Below are 25,249 nucleotides of genomic sequence, written 5' to 3' on the forward strand. Positions count from 1 at the left end.
TCATTGTACATGGGTTTCAATCAGCTAATTTGAGCACACATGGTTAGCTGAACTCCAACTGAGCTGTGAGCACAGTTGGGTACAATTGCAAGTTAAACCAAATTTGATGTAAAACAGCTGATTAACTCAAGTCTTCATAGTCTTCTCTTTTTAAACAAATCACACATACCAGAGGAAAAGGAACAAGCCTTAACTATGCATCCATAATATTATTACATATTTTTTAAGGTGCTCAATCACTGGGACTCCATTACTTTCTTCTTATCACACAGAAAGTAGCAAATTTAAAGGAGACCACTAGGCTGTCCTAGTAAGTATTAACAGAATAGCATGCTGAACAAAACCAAGAAACTTAATTTCCAATCCCCAGAAACATGTGCTGCGAATGAATTCCAGCCAAATAAGAAACAAAGTGCTACTGTAAAATAGATTTTATTGTATGTATATAAGATTTGAAAATACATTGCTCTGTTCAACCACAAATTGATACTTTCTCAAAATTGCAGTATTCAAGTGAATACAAATATGCTATTGGCTTAATATCAGACCTTCTTGGTCTTCTGTACCTTTTTTAAAAAAAAATCATCAAAACAGGTGTCTTTTGCCCCATTAATATGGGAACACAGTCGCAACTTCCCACTTCTTCTACGGACACCACAGGGGCAAATGGCAGAATGCTTTTGATATGTTGCTGGACTAACATGGTGATATCTTACAACAACTTTATCCCTGCATGGGAAATTAAATGCAATAATAACACATCTCTTAACGTTTTTGCCCTTCAGTCAATCAATCAATGTATCTGACAGTAAAATTTACTGGCCACCTACCCAAGTGGAAATTTGATAAAAATATCACAGTTTAGCAATGTCTGCATACATGGCATACACATTCTGTTGACGTGCAACAAAAACAAATAGCTTTGACTAGCTTCTTCAACAATGATTTACTCCTGCACATTTTGTGAAGATGAATACAACAAAAATTACATGTGAACCTTATTGGCATCAAGTCTTGTTCACACATACAAAAAAGACATCTTCCAACTTGAAATCATGGGCACAAATGATCCATTAGCATACTAAATTTCAGTTATATACACACTGAATATACAAAAAAAGTGCCTTTAATCTATAGCTTACATATGAATAATAATATACACCTTGCATGCCTGCTCTACAAAATATGCTTCAAAATATTGCTTAAATTTTTTACTAACTCAACCTTTTTTGGGTATAGACTTACTGTCTAATCATACATCGGTTACTGTCCAAAACTTATTTCTTTGCTGATCAACAAAGTTTAAAAATACTGGACAACTGTCTTTGGCATTGATATATATGACAACTATCAGCAGCTACCTGTTGCAAGTACTTGACAAAAATGGTAACGACGAGACAACACAGTATTTACCCATACTATTTCAATATTTCACTTGTATATTTTAAGCTGCCTCCAAATTACACACATAAAAAATAAGTCCCCTTGCAACCTATAACAGCAAAAAGAATACCTGAGAATGTTTTAAGAGACTGCCACAGTAATAGAACATACTGTCCATGAATGTGCTATGTGCAGGTCAGATTTCTGATATAGGTTGCAAAGGGTTAATTTGCCATAAAGGTGTCTATTTTCCATCTCTGCCTTAATTTCTGACTAGAATATTAATACCGTCCCATCAGCAGCCTGTTCTTGGCAAGGATTATTCTATTTTGGAACTTTTTTGCTTTGTGAAAATGAACACAATTGCTTTTCCCCTAATTGCTGATTCTTGGACAATACAATGTAAATATAAATAAATAAAATAAACAAAACGTTCCCCAGTTTGGGCCATTCCACAAACAATTTTTTTTATAATTAAAAAAAAAATCAATAATTAGAAGAGTCCAGTCAATATTACAAGTCTGACTAGCATGGCACATGCTGACTGCAAGCCGGGCACATCACAGGAAATGAGGACTGTGAGGGAACATAGTTATTGTAGCCATAGTAGTTTGTGTATGGTCCATAGAATACTTGGTCAACAATCAGATCATTCTGCATATCAAACTGCTGCATCTGAATGTGCTTGTTCCGCGCCTTGCGTTCTTGATTCACCAGCACTTCGTATGCCATTTGCTGAATAAGGTTCAAGGTCTGCCGACGTTCATGACCCATCAAGCAAATAGTACTTTCATCAATGACTTTATACAATTTTTGCAAGTATTCATACTGCATTGTATCATCTCCATTGAAGTGATTGGTCAAATAGTTTGCTAGTTTCTGTTCTTGTTGGGTTATGTCACTGAAATCGATAAAAAATCGTGAACACATATACCGCTGCATGGCACCAACTTCTTCCATTTTTGCAGGTCTATAACCTCGAACTTGAAGAAAGCAATACTTCATCAGGCCCCCACCACGGATCTCCTCAGGCTTATTGGTAGCAATGAGCTTCTTGTTTAAGTGGTACAAAGCTTCATTGAAGTTACCATACACACTCTCTGCAATGACTGTTGGGTAGAAATTCTCACTCATGCCAACCTCCTCCCCTGACGTGGATGAGATCTCGTAGAATTTGAGCAGACTATCCAAATATATCTGGAATGAATCTACACTGAACTCGTACTGTCTTTTCATAGTGTCTACGAATTTGAGCTCAACATTCTTGCCCTTGTTGTTTGATAATGATATCAAACTCCAGCGGTCGGAATGATTGCACACTTTCACCATTTTCTGAACATAAGCCTCTTTTAGACTACAAGTACTCATCTTCTCTTTATTCACACCCTCTGGCAAGAAATCCAACAGACAGTCCAAAACCGCATGTTTAGTTTTCTGCATGTCGTTCGTCGTCCCCATGTCGACACCAAATATCAGATCCAAATCGCTGTATATTTGACCGTTCTCAGATCTCCCGATCACGTAACTAGCAGCACCTCCGTTCAGACGGATATCCCTGATATGAACTCCATCAGCTTTAAGTTTGTCCCGCACCATTTTTACGAGATCTTTCAACTTGATATCAAGTGTAGGAAAGTTACCTCGGCCATGGATGGGTATCTCGTTTTCCATCACCTCGTTCAAACGCCGAAGTTGCTCAAAAAACAGGACCGCCTGGCTGCTGGACACTTCCGAAGCCATGGTCAGTCCTTGAATGGATGGGGGTTTACTCTGAAAATGAATGACAATGTCAATATCAGGAAAAATTCGGAGCCAGAACGAACAGCTGTCAAACGCTACCCATCCCTCGCATAAAACTACCGACTTTGCCGTCCTTGGAATAATTGACTTTTTGCCTATACACAGATCAATCCGCGCTCACTGACAGATAACGAACTGATGAAAAATTATAAAGTTTATAAGATTGAACATACCAAATGTGCCCACAGGTTGTTAGGTCCTACTTATTACTCCGTTAATGCCAAGGAATTTTAAGATCTCAGCTGTACACCCGTGACTATATTTTATCGCGCATGAACCTAGGTATCACTAAAGTGATGCGGCTAGATAACACGACACTAGCGACACTTCTGGCCAATATTGCACAATTTGCGTGAAAGTCCGACTAAAATCAATACAGTAGCTTGGTAACAATATTGACCCTTTAATTACTGACGTCAAATAGGACAGTGATTTATAATAATTTCACAGTGTTCATTTAAGCATCTACCTCATGTGATTCCTTGAAATGGTATTTTAACACAAGGAATTAGACCCCTGTGGTCGGTATATACAGTATGTTTCGATAAACGGGCTTTTCATAACAAGGCAGTAACGAAACGACGCGGCCTTATTATATTCACGATAAGAATGACGTTAAAAAGTTCCCCCACTTAACTTACATATGGCACGTTTCTGTTTGAATTCATTGGAAAAAATTACTGCCGGTAGACAACCATGCAGTTCCTACTGGGGTATAAAGCTCATTTCATTTTCTAATCGAGTTTTAATTTCTGAACAGAAAAATACATAGGTGTTGGAATTCAACTTTAAATAAATAATCTTTATATCATATTTTATATCATTTTATATAAAAATAGGCGTCAGCAGTTAGTTCTTTTAGGTTCAAAAAGCTTAGTAACATCGGTCCATTACGACTTAAACATGTTGGAAACCCATTATATTGTGCAGTCTTTTGATCTCTTGGCACCGATGCAGAGACGGGTGAAATCCAAAACACCTGTTGCTTCCACAATCTGTCATGAGATAAGTTAGCATGTTTCAGAAATATCCCACACTAAAAAAAGTTGAATATATGTGCACTCAGTGTGCTGGACATTTTTTCGAAATTCAAAATAAAATGATTTAATTGACACGCGGCAAGATATATCGCAAACCCAAAGTAAATCCCAATTTGAAGTACAGTGCCTCTGTCAGAATTCGGGCCAATTTTCGTAGCTCGAACTCAGTTCAAGTGGAGTCTGCCTCTGAAATGCACAGCCCACTTACCTGGCAAAGAAAGTATGCTGTTCACACAAAAGCCTCTATATGAAATGACACAATCGTCCAAGTACAGGCAATAAATGTCGGATAGAGCCAGCAAGCTTAGGGTAGGGTGTCCGAGATGCACTAGATGCAGAATGTTCCTCTGTGAAGTCACAAGTGTTCTTTTGAGTACATACCATACAATATGTTCAAATGCGAGCGCCCTCTTTAGTTGCTCCTTACATATTAAGGATGACGCTGTGAAAGTCCTGCCGTCTGGACAAATATCTGCAATATAATTGGTCGCCTTTCTTTCCGCCGCGCAATATATTGATTTTTCAAGAACTATCTTACGCACACACTTGTTCTTCAATGAATGAAACGTCACATTTACGTCAGTCAATTATTTAGCGGCATGTTATAACTGAGCCGTCCAGCTCTCAGCAACGAAATGAAATGCCACAAAGTGACAATATCTCATTTGTAGATCTAAAAAAAGATCGGTTTGGATAGAGGTGCTTTAATAGTTCTATTCTCGGTTGTCATAGGCCTGTCCAAACTGCTCGATTACTTCCTTACCATATTGTAAGGTTGAGTAACAGAATACATATTTTGTGAAATAGTGGCGCGTCGACATCTCTGAGAAGGGAGCAATAGATAACTGTAGACAGAACCTAGGGCGGAATGCGGGTTACGGTTATGCTTATTCAAGCACATATTTCTGGTCATTCCCCTGGTGTCCGTGGAAATAAGCATGGCTACAGACAAGACTGCTGGGAGCTGCGGGTCGCAATGAGTTATTTCTCATTCGATGATTTCAATATCATTCGCGCATATCTCGCTTTCCCTTTTTCTACTTGTATCACTCACATATAACTGAGTTTAATAACTGAGTTTATAAAAGTCAGTATTTAATCTAGAAGAGATATCTTTTTAATCAAAATGTTTTTCACGATATCGCCTTTTCCTAATTAAATCCAGGAAATGCCTTATTTTGTGAGCTAGGATTTATACCTATAAATATGAGAACGAAGGGGCAGTAATTGGTCAGAGGACAGAATAATAATCATTCTAATACGATGTACATCGTGAATTGCGCTTAGCGCTAAATATTGAAACCTCTGTAGTTTCAACTTCCCTCTCTGACGTGGGTGAAATCGATTTTCGTCAATTGTTCATAGAGAAACAGAATTAATAACCTACAGGATGATTTGCGTACCACGCACTAAAAACGATCGATATGGGACTTCCACATCAAAACAATTGCCGGTTGGGGCAGGTTTCCCCTTGACATTAGGGAAAGCATAAAAAATAACTATTCAAACGTAATTATTTTCATTTAGATGTGACCGGAGATGAATCTCAACTCCAAAAGTAAAAATAAACCAATGTAATAGGCCGAACGTGATGAAAATTAAATATTACCTTTGGAAAAGAAATGCTTTGCATTTCCTTGTTGTAATCAGTCGTGCATTATATACTATTGCATTCCGTTTATTATTTTAACTAATGACGGATTTCTTTCGTTTGGTGAACACAGAAACAATTTTACACGGATAATTCAGAGAAAAAATTACTTATAAAACTTGTGACGGAAAATATTTATATTAATATCTGAGATAGTAACATGATACCCAAAGGCAATCGAAATACATGTATCAACACTTTCTTTAAAAGTGATTTTATATGATCTTCTTGAGCACAGTTCAAAATAAAGGATAAACGTTCGGATTTTCAAATGGTCACTCGCCTCTTCAAGAAGGCGGTTGTCAATTAAAAACAACTTCAAATTTCTAGATATACTTAGGACCTACGACTTTGCTATTGGAAAGAGAGGACGTCAAATGGCATGAAAATTAATACCGTCATTTTTTATTTAGTAATATTGGTATGTAACCCGGAGAAATATATAATATAGCTGAATGTCTTGAAGACTACTTTCTGCTACTACTAGTCTATTTTTGCCATTTTCAAACCTTGTTTAAGAAAAGGAAAATATAGATTTACCTTTGGAGATTCCTCGCATTTCCATTGATTTAATTTTAGCATTCCTTTTTCGTTCAGTGGCATTTACCACAAAAACATTGTGTAAGAACGGGGAAATATAGCATTTAGCCTTATGTCAACTTCGGAAATTCCCTTCACTTTACTTTCACCATCTTCCCCGATACTATGGAACACGTAATTTGCTTATTATTTACGGGATAATATATCGGTCTCAAAAGTTCTTTTTAACCTGGGGGAAATCGCCTTTGTGATTTGATGATCGAGACTACTAGCGACAGTTGGTTACCCGCCACGGGAAAATCTCACTGATTATCGGAACCTTATTTAGCTCCTGTGGCGAACAATAATGAAGAGTAGAACAATAATGAGGTCTCTTGTGAGTCACCGTTATATGTATTTATGTTGCAACGGTTTCCAGGATTCACCATTTGTGCGTAGGCTGCGGATTGTCAGTCTCCCAGAATCGTCAAATTTGCACTGCCATAGTGTAGGGCCTATACATTTTGATTCAATATGGGTTACTTTCCAAGTGTTTTCACATCATCTTTATACACAAATTTTATAATTGTACGCTATTCACTTACTATTAAATATCTATATATCTTTTCATTGAATAATTTACATACATGTATCTGTCATTCAGTGCGAGATTTTCATTCTGAAGAACCCGTCATATTCCACGTCAACTAGTTCGCGCTTATCGCGATTTATGTTGTGCATCTTTCTGCTCGGCGAAACGTAATAAAGAGTTTGTTTATCACTGAAAAAGCGCCGCTGTGGGCACTTTCTAAATCCATATTTAAGTAAATTTTACAAGAAGAAGTGCCGTAGCTGGACTTAAAATGGTAAACTCAGAAGTTTTCTCTGTAAAGGATATGCACACTGGACTACCATATAGAAGAAAAAGTGCACTGTTAAATTTAAATCTCGTTTATCCCTAAACACCGAAAAGTAAATAACAGTGCTGATTAAAATATCAAACTTGCATTTAAACCGATACCAAACTTAGCTGAACACACAAAGTGTCTATTTTTAAACAGTCAATATCGATTTCGGCAAATTTATCACCGACCTTCTATAAGCGACGTGTTAGGATATGTCACATCCACATAGATAACCTTTGGTATTGATGGTGTATTTTTAGTGACAAGTCTGTACTTGTTTCTAACCCTGGGGAATATTACGGAGTGTCGTACGTGAGATAGTGATTTCCACGCGTCGTGGTTGACCAGTCTTAAAATAAATGTAAGAAATATATACATCCACTCAGGGGCGGGTCCAGGATTATTTTAAGGGGGGGGGGGGGGGGGGGGTTAGGAATGACAAGCATCAAATGCGAAGCCAACCCTCGCCCCCTTGGCATGGGGGTTGGCATTGGTGTTTTGGGGGGCAAACACTGCCATTTGGTACGGTTTAGAACTGATTCAGCTAGTCAAAATTCTAATTTCAAGAGGGGAATATCGGTGTTTTTTTCATAAACCAAAGGGGGTGGGGTCAGCCCCCCCCCCCCCCCCCCCCCCCGGACTCCTCTCCCTAAATCCGCCACTGTCCACCATCAAGTTAAATGTAATGAAACGCATGAAATCTAGCAAGACATTTAAGTCTTCATAAAAATCAAAAAGTGTTACATCCCTGTTAACCATTTGGTGACACCTCTGCCTGAAGATTTCTGGCATGTTTTTAAGACTTCATAATAGAAAAACAAGTGTTAAATGGATGGAAAGTCGCCGCCTAAGTTTATGTACGTGCTGTGACGTCACGAGTACGTCGCCAAGTGCTGCAACGAACCCGTTAAACGTCAAATAAAGATGTGTTAAGGGTACATATGTACGTATTACCCTCACCCTTCCCATACACTTTTATGACTTCTCAAACGGGTTTCAGCAAACGGACCAAGACGTCTTAGATAAGCACCCAAGAACTACAACGGTTGAAGGACTAATGGTTTTTCAAACGTATAGATTGAAAAACATCTTTTTATAAACGTCAATTGGCCGAGTTTGGGGTATATTCAGGCCACAACGCATCGTTTTCTGGGTGCATTATTCCAAAACTTAGATCTAACAAGAATATCTAGGTATATCAAAAGCGTCTTACAGACGTTAGACCTCTACACGAACGTATTCCATACCAGAAGACGTCAAAGATGTCACAGTTACCAGAACATAGTCGACAGGGTAGTAATATTACGTTCATGCCGCAGCATGATCTCTTCTCACATCTCCAAACATACATGTATCATGTTTACAGCGTTGGACTTTTTCAGATCGATCAACCCGAGAAACCCTGACAGTATTAAATCGGTACAATGCCGGCATAAGATAAACAACCAATATCGTCTCTTGAACAAATAGATACAAATAAAGCTCAATGTTTGTCTATACCATTAGTCCTCCTCACCTCTGAAAACTAAAATAATTCCATCATGACAATATGTATTTCATGTGCCAACAATTTTCACTGCTTTTGCCTTACGGATTTGCGGGTAACTTGGACACAAGGATTATGGAAAGATTACACAAACATACAGGAGATGTACGTTTCTAAATTTTTTTATCCTATTTTTACAAAATGGAAGGCAAATATAATTTTAAAGGGATTTTGTCAAGTCTGCATTCTCCTTTTCTAAGAAAACTCATATCTGCATCTCGAATAGGAAATGTAATTGACATTTACTCAGTCGTCTCATATTGGCACTGTTAAAAAGGCATTTTGGAACACTTAAAATATGAGCCCTTCCGTGCATCGTTTTCTTTAAGGACCAAATCCTGTTTTTATTTACATATCAATTTTGTAAGTAAACAAGTGCTTCGTCAGATGATTGTTGGAAAATATACACATAATCCAAAGATTTATTAGATAATTGATTACTATGCTTGTTATGCACAATAACAACTCCCCAAAAATTCTCAAATTTCCGACAAAATCAAGAAAACATCAAGAAAACGTTTAAGATGCGACAGTTTCTTCGTCCGGTGTTTTCCCAGCTACAGTCACTTTCTTCTCTTTAACCAACTAACTAAGGCCCATATCCGAAAGATAGCAAATCCAATCCCAAGTTGCTGGAGAAGAAAAAAAATTGCCAATCAATAGTTTTCACGGTAAGTATTTATTTATAGTAACTGCCCGAAGACTGATCAACAACGTGATAGCTTTGACCTAGTGCTGTTTACGTCAACATGTCCATCCCAGAACATTATTCAGTCCTCACAGTTAATAAGTTAATCTCAACCACTTAGTTTTGTGTCAGTCAACAATACCGGGAGCACTTAATCTGAACTCAATATTCAATATGATTTTCTCATATGACAGGTCCCCAAAATAAAGTCTTGTGGAAAACATGTTCATGCTGTTGGTGAAAAAATACCGTGGGTTGTGAGGGATGGTGTCACGATCTAGTGGTAAATTGCAGCACGCAATGAGTGGGCGTCTCGCCGGGAATTGACACCTGCACCAAAGAGACGTCATTGCAATTATGTGACACAATAGTTAACAGGACAGCTAAAGCAAGTGACAGGACGGAGAGCGACTTGAACTGGTTGTGTACGAAAAGAAGAGATCGAAATACTTTTAGTGGTAGCCGAGATTGCATTAAACAGTTTCTTCATCTACTTTCCATTAATTTTTAAAAGGGATTTTTTAAAAGTCTCTGCAATACGAGAAGTCACACTGCACTAAAAGCCATTGCATATCAATAAGATAGATGGTTTACCTATTAACCCCCCCCCCCCCCCCCCCCCAATACATGAAGTTAGCTTAACTCAACAAAATCACCAGGACGAACGCACAATTAGTATTTCAACCAAAAAACTTAATATTGAAAAAGATTTAATTTGGTTATCACTCAAAAAGGTAGTTTCTGGCCAATCTTAACATTCATTATAAACTACATATGGGGACTGAGTTATGAAACCCCATTCATATGAAATCACAAAACTACTGCTGTAAACAAAAACTGTGATAGCAGTGTCATTTCAGACCAAATATTTGTTTCCAAAAATAATATACAACATATCTCAGTTACACCGTAGTCCTTAGCTGTTCTTCACAAAGAAGTCAATTTGAGTCTGAACTATCGCTCCCTTTATCTTTCTAAAACAATATTTATTCTAGGTCTACTTACACAGTAACAGTCGGACATTTATCTGACTAGAAAAGCACTGCTTGTCATTACTGATATGCTTATCTTAAAAGTAGTTCCCACAGGTGGATGAGCCTGGAAATTCCCAACTTGTCATTGCTGAATTTAGAATAGGCTTGGTTCTATTTATGAATGATAAAAACTGTTCAACACACACACACACACATCTTAGTTGTCCTATTTCTTGATACTTTTGTCTGAGCTCATTTGGCTTTCTAAATCCTTCACATTCATTCAGCCAATTATTTTTCATTCAAACTGATGAATGTATGCCAAAAACAGAAACGGGTAAGTGGAATTGAATTTTTACTGGAAGGGGAGATGGGGTGTCAGGGTGGCAGGGTTAGTGTCCTAAATCAAATTCAGGACTTTATCATTTGTGATTTTCAGTTTGGCCTCATTCGTTGATAACCAAGGGAAGAAATAGTGCAGTCATTACAAGTAATATCAATATTCAAGTGTGTGTGTGTGTGTGTGTGTGTGTGTGTGTGTGTGGTTAATACGGGATCTGCAAGAAAGCTTGAAAATTTATTTTTAATTTTTGTCCATTAGCTGGTTATGCTGATTTGCCTATACTTTATCAGTTTCAAAACATTTTCTCTTCACCACCATGACAAAAATAGATCCTGTGAGCAAATAAACTTTCCAAACCATAAAACATTGTTTTAGGCAGTACAATTCCAAGCAGTTGCAGTAAGCACAGAAAGAAGTATCCAGCATCAGCAGGCATGTAGTAATATGTAACCCCCCAGTAGTTTACATCTGGAAATTAATAGAATAGGGAAGTCAGGGAAGCTTCTGGAAGTTTCTACAGATTACCATGATCTAACAAATTCTAGAATGTTCTCTTGATTATCACAAGGCACAATTATCAGGACCATTTAACTTCATTTCACATAACATGTCATAAAAGGAGACACAACTGCAGAGGGTACAACTAGTACTTAAGGGACTAAAAATCCTGTGTAAAGTTAACTCATAGGTTATAGTGTGCTTTAATCATAAAGATTTTCTGTTACTTGTTGACAATAGAAGCACTTTGCAGTTATTACTCCATGTGTTGATGCATATAAATGTACAAATTAAATATTGTTTTCTTCAACTGCTTTTACCATTGCCATTAAAACCTGTCTTAAATGCTGGTTATTATATAAATGACATCTGGTTTATCTGAACCAGCATTTTTAGTCATGAAATAGTACATAATCTCAAGCAGATGCATCTGTAAGTATTCATACAAATATTTATATATCAATCAGTTTCCACTTTTTTATTTTAATACAGCTGTATGAACTATTTTGAAGCTTTTCATACTCATTATTCAGACTGAGATTCCTCTAATCACTTTAAAGTTTTCAAGGTAGCTGACACATACAAGCAGCAATTGAAAACATAGGTAATATGAAGTTTTTTTATGCTACCATGCCAGGCTTAAATTGGCATGTCTAAAATAGCATCCATGACAACTATTCAAGATTGACCGCTTAAAAATGAATTATGTTTTGTTGTTGTCTTTTTCATTTGTTGAAAAATTGTCAACAGGCTAAAATAATGCAACTGTAGCCAGTCTAGTATGAAAAAATGTATTCACTGACAAACAGGAAGGTTGGACTTCTGGTTACCTACGGCACAATCGATATTTCAGCATCCTCCCCAAGTCAGACGTGCAACATGATCTGTTTTCTTTTTAGTTGGCTTGATGAAGCCAAGGAACTGTAGCTCTGAGACGGCACGAATGAAGCGTGCTCTAGGAAAATGTAAAAGAAAATACCACTGTGATTGAAAATATTAGCCTTACAGTTTATAGAAAGTGCTGCTATAGATAAAATTAGAAATACAAAGTGTCTGTCATTCTCCCTTTGTGAATCAGAGATAAATAATACATAAAGCATAGACAGATAATTCATAATAACATAATAACATGTAATAAATAAAAATAACATAATCATAAATCTAGGATCACAGGTTTTGGATCCATACAGATAATCACGATTAATTACACTCCTGCATTATTTACAAATAAGTTACTCAAGGATACTGTATTTCCTTATTGAGTTGTTTGGGTTGATCTTCATCTGTGTCTCCTTGTATTACTGTGGCAAAAGCCTGGAATGTAATATACATGTACTTTATACATAAAAAGCAAATAAAAAATGAACCCAACTTTTTCTCAAACACATCAAGTATAATTTAAAAATAGAAATAAAATGTCACCTTCCACCATATTGGAGGGTATTGTCTCTGGGTATAAAATTTTCTAATACTCTTTTTGTAATACATTAAAGGTAAAACTGTAAAATACTCAATTTTGGCATCTGTTTTTCAAATATGATTTTGTATTGAATGCCACAAAGATGTTCCAAAGGCTACCAAGTCAAAACTGTCAAAGGCAATGCTATATGGTAGTCTTAGTGAAATTTTTCTTTATTTAACAAGACATTTTAAAGAAGTTGAGTTAATAAAAAATTTAAAAAATGAAGTTTGGTGCAATTTTCCACTGGATATAACTTACAAACTTAAAATAAATGTATATGTATACAATATTCAAAAACAATTTCAAACACAATACTAAAGATGTTTCACAATTATTTTCTTGGTGTCAAAACTTGCGCGATTTATTTTAATGTCATATACTAACAATCAAAAACACCCAATGAAAAGACAATACCATTATTTTCATAATTTGTGTTATAACACAAAGCAGAAATTGTTGTAAAATGTGTCATAAGTTTTTGAAGATGGAAAGTGCATCAAAACTATATACAATTCCTTAACTCACAACATTCTCACCCCTAGGTTACACTTGTGTCATAACTTAATGTGACAAGATGCATGGCAAGTATGTCAACCACTGCTTGTTGAATTTAACCGAGAACAAGTTATACTTTTTGGTAATTTTTAACAAATAAATGCCATAAATCAATGTCACCAAAAAAATATCACTTTTTGATGGACCTTCCCCATCTGTCAACCATCTTGTAACAGAGTAAAAAAATTGACAGAGGTCACTTGTATGTTTATTACTTTCTCATGAAACTAAAAATAGCAAGGCACTATCATTCAATTGTCTTTAACATTATGTTGGAACATAGTACTCATTTTATTTTCTTTAAATATATAAATTGCATTAAATTTTTCACTGAAAAACCATGCAAATCATATTAAATGCTCAAACTATAATAAGCTTTCAAATAAAATAAAAGAAAATGAGATACCCTAAAAAAAAAATAAAAATAAAAAATAAAAATTCCCTCATTTGTAGAGGTTGAGAAAAAGGAATGAAACTAATATTAATTAAATTATAATAAATATAAATAAAAATGAACTAAGCCAATTACCTGTAACCAGTCATAGAGATTAATGAGCCTTCCACACTCCAGGTGCAGTTTGTATACTATACAGATATCCGGAAGACTTGGGGAGATAGCACCAGCTTCGCAATGAAGAGATTCATTCTGCACTCAAGGAAAAAAAATATTCAGTAATGTTTATCTATTTTGACAATCTTGTATCACTTTTTAAAACAACATTTACATATATGGTTTGGAAATAAAAATTAGTTGAAGACATTTTATAACTGGTGTAAGATAGTAGGCATTAATAAAACAGCATCTAGTGTCAAACATATTTTTCTTTATCAGAGATGTAAATGGAATGAATTCCCCGAGATATCCTTGTGCACATATTTACTTCAAAACAGACACAAGTTTGCAACATTAATAGCACATGTGACTAACTGCCAACTTCATCCAGAAATGGCATCCCTAAATATAATACAGTGGTGACAGCCTCCTGTCTACATTTGTCACCCAATCAAGACCTATAAGTACCTGGAGATAGTGGTGTGGATTGCTGAGTGCAGTCTGCACTGCTATTCTGGGGGAGCCATTGATGTGCTTCCTAATTTCACCCAGATTGTCATAATAAAATATCTCATGAAGTGGGTAAAGCTTTGGCGCTTTAAGGTATTGCCTTCAACGAAAAAAAAAAAAAATTACACAGACCTCTTACATAAAGAAATTAGAAATATACAAATATGCACCACTATTAATGCTTGATCGATTTACTATTTATTATTTTACAATAATATTTTACGTAATTAATGCTAGTGTCGCCCTTGTGACAATTGTGTGATCCATCTTTATATGTGTGCCAACACAAAAACAATTCTACATTGAAGACAAGTACTTCTTATAATGTAATATAACACAATATAAAACTGAATAAAACAAAATGATAAAAAAACTTACCTGCACAATTCATCAACATAATTAATAACATCATGTCTCAATATTGTATACGCACTTTGCTTCTTTTTCTTTTTTTCTAGGAGAGTCTGAAATGACAACATGCAAATTCCATGAACATGTTTACGAAAGAATATCATTAAAATATATTTGATAACATTTTTCTGATCAATAATTATCATTATTTAGTCATATTGCTAGAATTTACTTTAGGATTGTTCAACAGGCCATAAATCCATTTAAATGTTTACGAAAGAATACCATTAAAATATATTTGATAACATTTTCCTGATCAATAATTATCATTATTTAGTCATATTGCTAGAATTTACTTAAGGATTGTTCAAAAGGCCATAAATCCATTAAAATGTTTACAAAAGAATACCATTAAAATATATTTGATAACATTTTCCTGATCAATAATTATCATTATTTAGTCATATTGCTAGAATATACTTTAGGATTGTTCAACAGACCATAAATCGAGTTTCAAATATGTTACAAAATGAGCTATACTGCAAGCTGCCACAATTACTCTTACTGACAGTAATTTACAACCTACTTCTACATAATTAACCAGCATTATTCTAATGTTATTATTATTGATAGTTTCTTTGAAAGCATTATTTACATCTTTTCCTATCTATCTACCCTCACCAGATGAGACACACATAATTTACTTTAATTTTCTGACTACAAATGTTATTTGACTTGGGATTCTACATAAACATTTATTTTTGCAATAACTGTCACAGAAATAAGGTCATGTTGGCCTGAGATATAAAAAAGGGAAATATATCCACATACAGTGCAGGCAGTGTGCCCAGTCTCAGTGCTGCAACTTCCAGTATTTACCTTCTCTTTTCAGTTCATAAACTGCTTTGTATAAATATACGAAGAAACTGTTGCATATCAATTTGCAGATGTTGTTCTTAAGCAAGACAGATCTAGTTAACAATATTCAATATCATTTTCACTAGAACTGTTTTACAGGAAGTACAAATTTTGACAGCATTCCTAGATATGATATAAATCTGCATTTCTTATGGTATGTACTCCTCATTGCTATCAACACTTAATTCATGGATTACATAGGGGACTGCAAAGAGGTGGTTGGTTAGGACATATTACAGATACGAATGTTTGATTTATTGGGATGTGTGTAAGGCCTAGAAAATTCCCAGAAAGTATTCGAATGTATCCAAATTATTTGAGGAGGCAAGCTACCAGCTGGATAGGTGTACACAATTACAGAATAAAGTCAAGTGGGTCACCAATCCCACATAACCAAGTGCTGTTAGATAACCAGTTGAAACCAGTATTGTTCTAGTTCAACGATGTTGTTTGAGGTCACCTGTAACTCTTATATCCTGTTTTAACCTTTATGTTCAACTGTTAGGATCGGTTCATTGTTGATTCACTTATTCCTACATGTACATGCATGGACAAGTGATATCACTGAAAAACTTTGCTCTCTCATTTCGGATAATTTAAAGTATTATTTACATTTTACTGATGATCACAATGAGAACCGAATGTGGTGCATTTTGCTTCGTGAATATACGCGGTAGAACATGACAAGGGTTAATGTACAGAGCAGACTTTTTAACATATAAATAATCATAAAGCTTTTGGTATGTAACATACCTATTTACATGTAACTTACTTTGCTAAAATCATTCGACATGATTCTGTATAATACACATATTAGAGGGAATTTCATACAAAAACTTTGTTGTTACATTTGGCATGTAACTACATGTTCATGGTGGTCATCATTTTTTTTTTTTTTTTAATTGAACATCTACACTGCACAATGTCAACGATAACCATGCCAATATTTGATCTAATGCAGGCTGAGAATAATATAAGGATTTACCTTATTTATAACCATTTAAAGGATATTGTCACCCTTCGCCCAACACTCCTTATTTACTGCCTTACATACATTCTTTGGGGTTATATATATATCTTCAGTATTCAATGACTAAATTAATTAACATTTACATATATGTCATTTTACGGGTGAGGTCATAACTGCAATTTTGGGATAAAAAATGAAAAATCAGTTTCTCAAATTTCTCCTTTACCTGAACACCCAAAATCACCGTTTCAATGTTGTTTTAATGACACCATTTAGTACTCCAAAACCCTGCAAGGGATTTTTCTTAAAAGTCTTAGAGCGGATTCTCAACGAATTGAGCCAGGCTTTACAAAGCCGGTGACCTAAAAATGGCGGACGTACATGAAAGAAAACCGCCTAATCTTTAAATAGTCTCTCCGCCTCCCCACACGTCGTCCCTGCGGGATACAGTAATTAAATCTCGGCTCCGTTCGCCATGCGGAAGCTACCTGAGAAATATTAAGTGCGCATGCTCATCAGTTAAACTCGTAGTGAAGAAAGCATGGCGGCTGAAGGCGTTCGAAGGAAAAAAGCTCTTCTGTTTTATTATCTGTCAAAACAGAGACGAAAAAGGAATGAATTGGCCCATAGAGCAGCAACGAATCGACTATCTATGGAGATAATATCACCAGAGATATTCACAGAACTACCCAGCCCCAGTAGACGTAGTTGGAGGTTGGAGCCGAGATTTAATTACTGTACCCCGCAGGGACGACGTGTGGGGAGGCGGAGAGACTATTAAAAGATTAGGCGGGTTTTCTTTCATGTACGTCCGCCATTTTTAGGTCACCGGCTTTGTAAAGCCTGGCTCAATTCGTTGAGAATCCGCTCTTAGCTCAGTTTTTTATTGTCGATAAAGCAAAATGATGCCTTTGTTTAATGAAAATCTGTAATTAAGGGCTCATAACAAAAACATTTAAACCAAAATGATGGCACTGGATTGTAGCCCATACACTCTGCCAATTTTTGTGATAAAATCTTGTTCAGGGATGAAGTTACCCTCCATACCAATTGCCATCTCACTTCAAAATAGAAAGGTTTTTAATTAGCAATTAAAGCTTGAGTTGCCTATGCTTATGCATTGCGACGAAATATATAAATGCCTATATTTTATATTTTCGAAGGTATTTATAGTTTTAAATCAGCACAAAGATAGATGCATTATTGAATAATTAGATGCAGGAAAAACTCATTTTCAGTATTTAGGTGATAATAAAGGTTTACAATATCCTTAATAATTCATAAGCCATGGCTCCATTTATTCGTTTTGTAGTCAACCATTTGTTCAAGGCTGTCTCCTTTTTTCTGTCTGTCATTGGTTTCACTTAAAAGAATATCTTATCAATATGGTTGAAAGTTGTTTAAACTGAAAATCCTGAAAACATAGCTTACAATTTCTCATCGCATTTAGACAAATTAAAAAAAAAAATGGAGACTGAAAATCCTGAAATCAAGCATAATGTATCTATGATTTGTGGAAATATATTTAGTTTTGTCCTCTTTTTGCTACTTATCATCAGATGGTGATGGAACGTGCATGCTGGTTTATTCTAGAATATAATATATTAGGCAGGTCTGCAGGTTATTTTGTCAATTTTGATACAGTTTATCATGACACTCAACAGCATAATCACCACCAATTATGTGTTACAGGTAACACATACAACCAGAAAATGCAAAATTGTGTTTGTACATAAAAACATGTTTTGTGTAGTGAGACTATCAGAAGGAATAAAGATGTTTAAAGCAAGCTGGTGGCAGCGTTAAGAACTTAAAGGAAATGAAATAACCACAAAGTAATAAGATTTAATGGTCTAGAAGCCAGGAGCACAAAAAAAAAAAAAAAAAAAAAAAAAAAAAAAAAAAAAAAAAAAACAACTTTGGACGTGCAAAGTTACCTTTCTCAGTGTATGCATATCCATTCTTTTGGGAAGTGAGTCTGGATTGCTTTCTGCATCTGCTTCAACAGTTGCTTGAGGAAGATCTTGAATCAAAAGTTAGAATATTAAGCACAAATGGTTTTGCAATGTACCATTAGTTAGAAAATAGATATTTTTTTACTTGTGTAATTCTAATAAAATGTTGCTTTTGGTCAATATTACAGAATTTCCTTTAACATTTCAAAACAACAGAGAATATTACACCTTTAAAAAAATTCCAAGCCAGCACTATACCTTCTATGTCTTTAAATTTTTGAACAAATTCTTTTAGCTTGGCTGTTACACTGTCAAGCTTTGTGGGCACATCCGTCTCAGACAATCTTTCTATACATTTTCCTAGTATTGATAACAGCTCATCTCGTGACAAGGTCCTGAAAGGAGCAGTGCTTCTATCAAATACAAATTCTGGCATATTTGTATTAAAATAAATTATTATTATTAAATTTGCAACCCAGGGGTTGGATAAATACATTCTTTGCATCAAATTTGAATAAAGTTACTAATGAATTAAAAAAAAAAAAGAATGTTAAAAGACATATGTTAACAAATTTAAACTAAAATAACTAAAATGCAAGGTCAAGGAGAAATAATACATCTATCGGTCATTTTTGGAACTTGTATACCACACAGGTTAAAAAGTCACTCATCGTTTGGTTTTAATTTTAGGCCTTTTGAATGTCTCTGGTTCCCATAATGAATATTTGACATTTTGTTTTGGTTGTAAAAGATAATGCAATCTATGATCCAGTTCATTTTGTTCTGTTGTGCTTCTCTGTGCTCGTAAAGTGAAAGACCCAGTCTGATCTGAAGTCATGTCCGAGTCCACAGATTAGTTAATTCATTAACGAAAAATGACTTTCACTGAAGTTGATGAAAATTGTTATGCTGAAATTTAGTACAATCATTAATTAAAGTGAAAGTCATTTTGGGCAGTTCACAACAATTTGATATCCTAATAAACAATTTTTTGTATGCATTGATCCATATTTCACTCAGTAATTAAAGTTTACTATGTTCACAAGCAGCGTCATATTCAAGATAAGGATAAATTATAATTCTTACCTTAATAGAGCAAAAGAATCCTTGTATACCTCTGAATCAAAAACAGACGCCCCTAGATTTGTTCCATACAATTCTCTTATCTGAGAACAAGGCATTGGGGAAAAAGTAAATAATAATATTGCAAAAAGTAATAATAACTAGACATTTAAAGACAAATATGCATCACACTGGCAAAGGCTACCAAAACAAAATTCATCTTTACAAACATGGTTTTCCTTCACATCACCATATTAAAAGGATTTTTTACTTTTAATCAAATATGTCCTGGTAATATTAAGGGTCAAAGGGTCAAATATTTATAACTTTAGATAATATAATTTGTCAATTCTGATGTTAGAGTTTATTACCTCTAATCATTCAGTCTATTCCTTATGATTACTTTAGTCATTACAATAATACATTTTATTCCATCTAATAAAAAACTAATACATTTAAATTTTAAATAAAGAGACCTCTATCTAACGAACTACCTGGTAAAAATAAACCATTAATGAATACAAACCTGTTTCCCAAAGGGATGTTTGGGCAAGTTTCTCACAAAACAAAATAAACAGCTAAGGACAGGAAAGTAAGCAGCATGGTAGTCATACAAGTCTGCCAGGAGCTCTGTAACTGCACTCTGAAATATAGGGGGAAAAAAGTTCAAGTAAAATAAAGATGAAAAAAGAGTTATACCTGCAATATTTTTGGCATTTGATTCATAATTTTTGTGGAATAGCGTAAAAAGTTCTAAGTATGAAAATACACATGGAACTAAAAATAAGAAGGCTTATGCTTTAGTTTACTGTAGGTCAATTCATTAACATCAAAACCAAAAATTGGTAACAAAAGCCCCTAAAGACAGTGTGCAAAGATTTACCTACCTTCAAATATTTGTCATCCAGTAACAACTGCTTCTGTGCCTTGGCTGGCTGTCCCTCAACAAACCTAGTAAAAAGGGTAAGAATCACTGTACTGTACCGCACGTGTCCCATTAAAAATTGTCATGATTATTTTGAACGGTTTCATAAATACTTAAAATATTTCAATCAATGTTTTCAACTACCAAAGAAGCATAGTAATCCCTGTGGTGTATTAAATCCTTACAGTCGAAATGATGCAGCTTTTCTAATCTCTTCCAACTCTTTGGCTGACATAGCATGTAGATTGGCCTCTGCTTTCTCCTTGCTGCAGCATAATGCACTCAGCGGGTTCACATAGAAATGATCCATCAAAGCAAACTGAATATAAAAAGAAACTCTTCATAATCATGATATCAATTAATTAACTACACACTTTGCTGAGCAATATAGCAAGCATAATTGTAAAAACAGAGAGGTCTGTATTGCAGTTGGTGTGCTAACCAGGCACATCAACTGCACCTTATTTACATAATTGAACACTTCTCATGGTCACACCCTTCACTGTGTGCAGTAGGTCAGTCTTAGTCAGTCTTCAGTAAGTCTCACAGTGATAGTGGCAGAATTTATTGGAAAGAACCATATAATGTTCTTTTCTGCTTTCTATAAATATATTTCATAGCTCTGAATAATATCTATAGATAGCAGAAAAGGTGTTTGAAGTATGAGTTAATTTGCAGCTAAAAAATTAGCTTAAATTTGTGTTTTTTGTTTTTAGTTCACGGCAGTGACATTGTCCAGCATTTAGGAAAAATGAAGGATTATGCCCGTTGACATTTGTCTTATTTCGGTGGCCCTGATGAGCTACAATAATGTTAAAACATACCATTGTAAAAGGGTGTTTGCTTTGTCAAAACATATAGATTGAAGTGTTTATTTTAATATACTACTTTCATTTTAGAATTGTAACCCCTCACAGCATAGTTATAAACATACCTGAAGACCCCTGATGTAATTAAGAACAGAAAAATCATGGTACAAAAATATATCCAGCAGGAGACGAAAAACCTTTGGGCCCAGCTTGAAGTGGTGCCTAGCAGTCATTACAACCTTTTAAAACAAGAGAAAATATGAAACAAATATGCACTATCTTCAAATAAAAAACGAAATTCTGCCTATTATTTGAATCATCTTCAACATTAATTCCATCACAAGTAAGACATAGGGTATTTTCTCAAATGCTCAATATTAACTCAACTGTCTTTATAGGTATATACAGTATATTATACTATTTCCATATCATTTACCTTACTGATGACCTGAGTAAGATACTCTGTGGATGGGGGTGCCTGGAACTTCTCAATACACAGCAGGGCAGACACTGTGCTGGGCAGTATTCTGTGTACAGCAGTCACTGCTGTGGCAATACCCAACACCAGGACTATTGGCAACTCTGCAAGGTGGTTGCTGCAACATAATTTTTTAAACATTGCACCTAAACTTGTCATCCAATTTAACAGTTACACAACCTTCAAAACCAGTTTCTATTATGCTTCTGAAAATTGTCATCAAATATGATTATTTGAGCCATAAAAAGACGTTTGTTGTTGATTAACTAATTCACAGCCTTCAACATGAGCTTGTTTTGCTAAACATAATGCTTACCTGCAAGCAATAACAAAATCCTGAACAACATGTGCTGGAAAACCTTCCAAGTCTTCCATTACTATCACAATTGGCGGGAAAAGAACCCCAGAGTTCCTTGCTTCATCACCTGACATCCTCTTTTTTTTCGATGGGGATGGACACTGCCATAAATGTCAAGTATTCATGGTAAACCAGCTATGTCAAACATCCATTTTTTTGTCAAACCAAGTTGAGACTTCACTTTACTCTGGGTTTAAGACAATTTAAAAAACGACATTTCGTAACCTACAACTTTGAAGTTTCTTCACACTCAACAACTTAGGTTGAACTTGATTTCTTAATAAAATATGAAAATACACATCTTCTTCTTATTAATAGATTCTGTTAATAAAATATTATTGCCTGTCTTATAACTATTCATAACAGTTAATATTCATACACTTAGGTAAATTATTTGTCAAAGTTGCTACTGACCGTGGTTTTGCTGGCATACCAGGACGCAAGTGCAGAGAAAGTGGGAGGGACCCTTTTTACATTCAACTGCTCTTCAGCATCTTCTTCAAACTGGGAAGGGCAAAATAAAAGAAAGATGAAAAAATATACAGTAGTGAAAAGTGACAATGATGAGCTTCTTATGCACAAAAAAATAAGGTTCCTTCACTTAATTACTGAGTAAAATCAACCAAATAGTTCATCATAGTTTTTTTCTTTAAGTTGCATACCAAGTCTTTGGTTCCTAGAATAAGTCCCATCATTTTTGCCATAATATTCTTCATTGTGCCACAATCTTTAGACCTTAGAAGGGCCACATACGGGGTCACCTTTTCCTGCAGCAGGGACACAAGGTTGGAAAACATCAAATCATGGTCTGGCATATTCACCCCTATAAGAGGAAATCAAATGTATCTTCAAGTACAGTGAAACTTATAAAGCACCATGCACAAGTGCACAAATGACAAACGCTACTTATGTTTCCTGTAGATAATATGTATATACTGTTTTCATGACAAAAAGTCACAAAATCCATCAAAAGTAAACAAACGGCCCTCAATTTTAGTATTATTATTATTTCTCAATAATAAATTCTCATAAGGAAATAAGATCTCTTTAACAAACCTGTTATGAGAGCAGCAGTTGGCACCTCTTGTATTGGCCTAGATGTCCCATCACCTTCTTTGCACAGTTTAAAGTTGGAATGAGCTGACTTGGAAAATGACAGTAAGTCATCAAATATTTTCGTGTTGAGGTCAGACTGAAGAATCTGAAAAAAAAACAACATTTAATGGAATCCTCTCTTAGTTTAACAATTCAATTAACCATTCTAGATATCAATTCAATGTAAGCTAAAATAATAAAAGTTATTCAACTAAATTAGCCAACATTTCTTGATCTGATGACAATCTAAATAAACTGCTTTCTTGGATAACAATTTTTAATATTCCTATGTTTAAAAGTTGAAGCCACTTCGATCAATGTCAATTGAAAATACTATTTTCACCAATTTTCTAAGACTACAGAATTACATGAACTAGGCATCTCGTCACACATCTGACCAATCTGTCAGTCAGAAATAATTGGACCTTCTACACTCTACTGTATATACTCCACTATAGGTTATACATTTTAATTAAAAAACACTTGTTTAAAAAATACTAGACTAAATTTCCTAAACAATTATTTACATTTCACAGTTATCATATTATCACACATTCAAGTTATCTCATCTGCTTATCATTTCTTAATACCTGTACATCTGTTGAAATGTCTTCCCACAGTGTCTGACAAATGTCAAATCTAACTTGAGCAGTATTGGTCTTCAACCCATCAGCAAAGTAACGACCTAGAAATGAAGCAAAATACTTTATCTTGTCAATGATATCCAGTGCAAGCCCTAAAGCGCACACGGTGAGCATTTGGCACGCGCCACTTGCGCTGCGCCGTTTTCTCATCGTGTGCGGGGGTATTTTGGTGAGATTTTTGCCTCTCGCGCGGCTGAGCAAAATTTCTCACGTGTTCGATTTTTTTGGTCTCTTGAGGCAAATGTCTCAGCATGTGCGGGGTGCAAGCGCCGATTGCTCACGCCATGCCAACAATGCGCATGTGCCGATAGCCGGAAACAAAGAAAAATGGCAGCCTCCAGCGAAGTAAACAAAAATGTGCACAGTTATAGTTAGTCTGATTGATTAACGTGGTCACCATTTGCCATTACTTTCAGAAAAAAAATAAATATGTAATGTTTTCTTAATCACATGATCCCACAGTTCGCGGTGCGTCCGATAGGGGCAGGCCGGGAGGCATCTCTGCTGAGCAAAGAGCGCATCGTTTGCGGGGAGCTGAGGAGCGCGAGCATCTGGCGCAGCGCAAGTGGCGCGCGCCGAATGCTCACCGTGTGCGGGCCCCTTAAGATAGTGACTTCAAATTTTCAACTTTTAGGATTTCGCATTTGTGACTTACTTAAAAGTAAAGTAGGAAAACTTTCATATGCTACAATTGTAATATTAGTATCACATGGACATAACCTATAGTTGTACTTTGGTGACTTACCTGGGTCCAGTACTTTCTTCTTCTTACTTTTGAACACAAAGCAAGCCTTAAATAAAAGATAATAAATAACTGGCAATATTTGATGAAAGAAGCAAATGGAGATACAACATTACTGAATGGTTCGGTTTATTTAAGCAGGTAAAATAAAAATATATACCTCGCACAATTACAACTCAACAGGTGTAATCTTACCTTAGAAACAGATCCTGTAGTAGTCATTGTGGAATCACAGGATTAAAGGGAGAAAACCTTACGTGTCAGAACACGTTCCGGTCTTTTATAGACTCACAAAGTCCATAGCTGGTTTAGCCAGATTGACATTAACTGACAAAAACTGATTTCTCCACCTGTAGCGATTCATAACATGTGCGCCAAAGTGATCCAGTTAGTGCACGCTAGATGGCGTTGGAATCAAGGCAAGATAAGAAACTTGGTGGACTTTGTGTTGAATAGATTGTGCTTGATGTGATCGTTTGTGACTGGCATGTCATATTGATAGGCAACGTTTTAAA

General features: G+C 35.3%; 2 protein-coding genes across 6 annotated transcripts; both read right to left on the reverse strand.

The window, feature by feature from the left end:
* Window positions 1–416: 416 nt before the first annotated feature.
* Window positions 417–4,676, reverse strand: LOC106160344 (terminal nucleotidyltransferase 5C). Of its 2 annotated transcripts, none has more exons than XM_013536920.2 (2): window positions 4,432–4,676; window positions 417–3,153 (listed from the first exon to the last, which is right to left on the reverse strand). In XM_013536920.2, the coding sequence occupies exon 2, from the start codon at window positions 3,121–3,123 to the stop codon at window positions 1,909–1,911; it is 1,215 nt and encodes a 404-aa protein (XP_013392374.1). In that variant the 5' UTR covers window positions 3,124–3,153; window positions 4,432–4,676; the 3' UTR covers window positions 417–1,908. The 2 variants fall into 2 exon arrangements, with proteins under 2 accessions (XP_013392374.1, XP_013392375.1); XM_013536921.2 differs by lacking the exon at window positions 4,432–4,676 and adding an exon at window positions 3,357–3,524.
* A 4,483-nt stretch (window positions 4,677–9,159) lies between these two features.
* LOC106155498 (origin recognition complex subunit 3) lies at window positions 9,160–25,159 on the reverse strand. Of its 4 annotated transcripts, none has more exons than XM_087002813.1 (21): window positions 24,930–25,156; window positions 24,738–24,783; window positions 23,939–24,033; window positions 23,310–23,454; window positions 22,916–23,076; window positions 22,668–22,757; window positions 22,212–22,354; window positions 21,854–22,013; window positions 21,543–21,656; window positions 20,794–20,927; window positions 20,571–20,634; window positions 20,210–20,326; window positions 19,708–19,787; window positions 18,880–19,016; window positions 18,604–18,689; window positions 14,806–14,891; window positions 14,386–14,527; window positions 13,894–14,010; window positions 12,594–12,661; window positions 12,178–12,302; window positions 9,160–9,476 (listed from the first exon to the last, which is right to left on the reverse strand). In XM_087002813.1, the coding sequence occupies exons 1-20, from the start codon at window positions 24,954–24,956 to the stop codon at window positions 12,197–12,199; spliced, it is 2,118 nt and encodes a 705-aa protein (XP_086858939.1). In that variant the 5' UTR covers window positions 24,957–25,156; the 3' UTR covers window positions 9,160–9,476; window positions 12,178–12,196. The 4 variants fall into 4 exon arrangements, with proteins under 4 accessions (XP_086858939.1, XP_086858938.1, XP_086858937.1 ...); XM_087002812.1 differs by lacking the exon at window positions 9,160–9,476 and adding an exon at window positions 10,230–11,317; XM_087002811.1 differs by lacking the exon at window positions 9,160–9,476 and having other exon boundaries at window positions 11,522–12,302; window positions 24,930–25,153.
* Between the last annotated feature and the right edge of the window lie 90 nt (window positions 25,160–25,249).

Source organism: Lingula anatina, chromosome 1 (assembly GCF_051362555.1).
Source record: "Lingula anatina isolate TDL-2025a chromosome 1, LinAna3.0, whole genome shotgun sequence".
Taxonomy (NCBI): Eukaryota; Metazoa; Brachiopoda; class Lingulata; order Lingulida; family Lingulidae; genus Lingula; species Lingula anatina.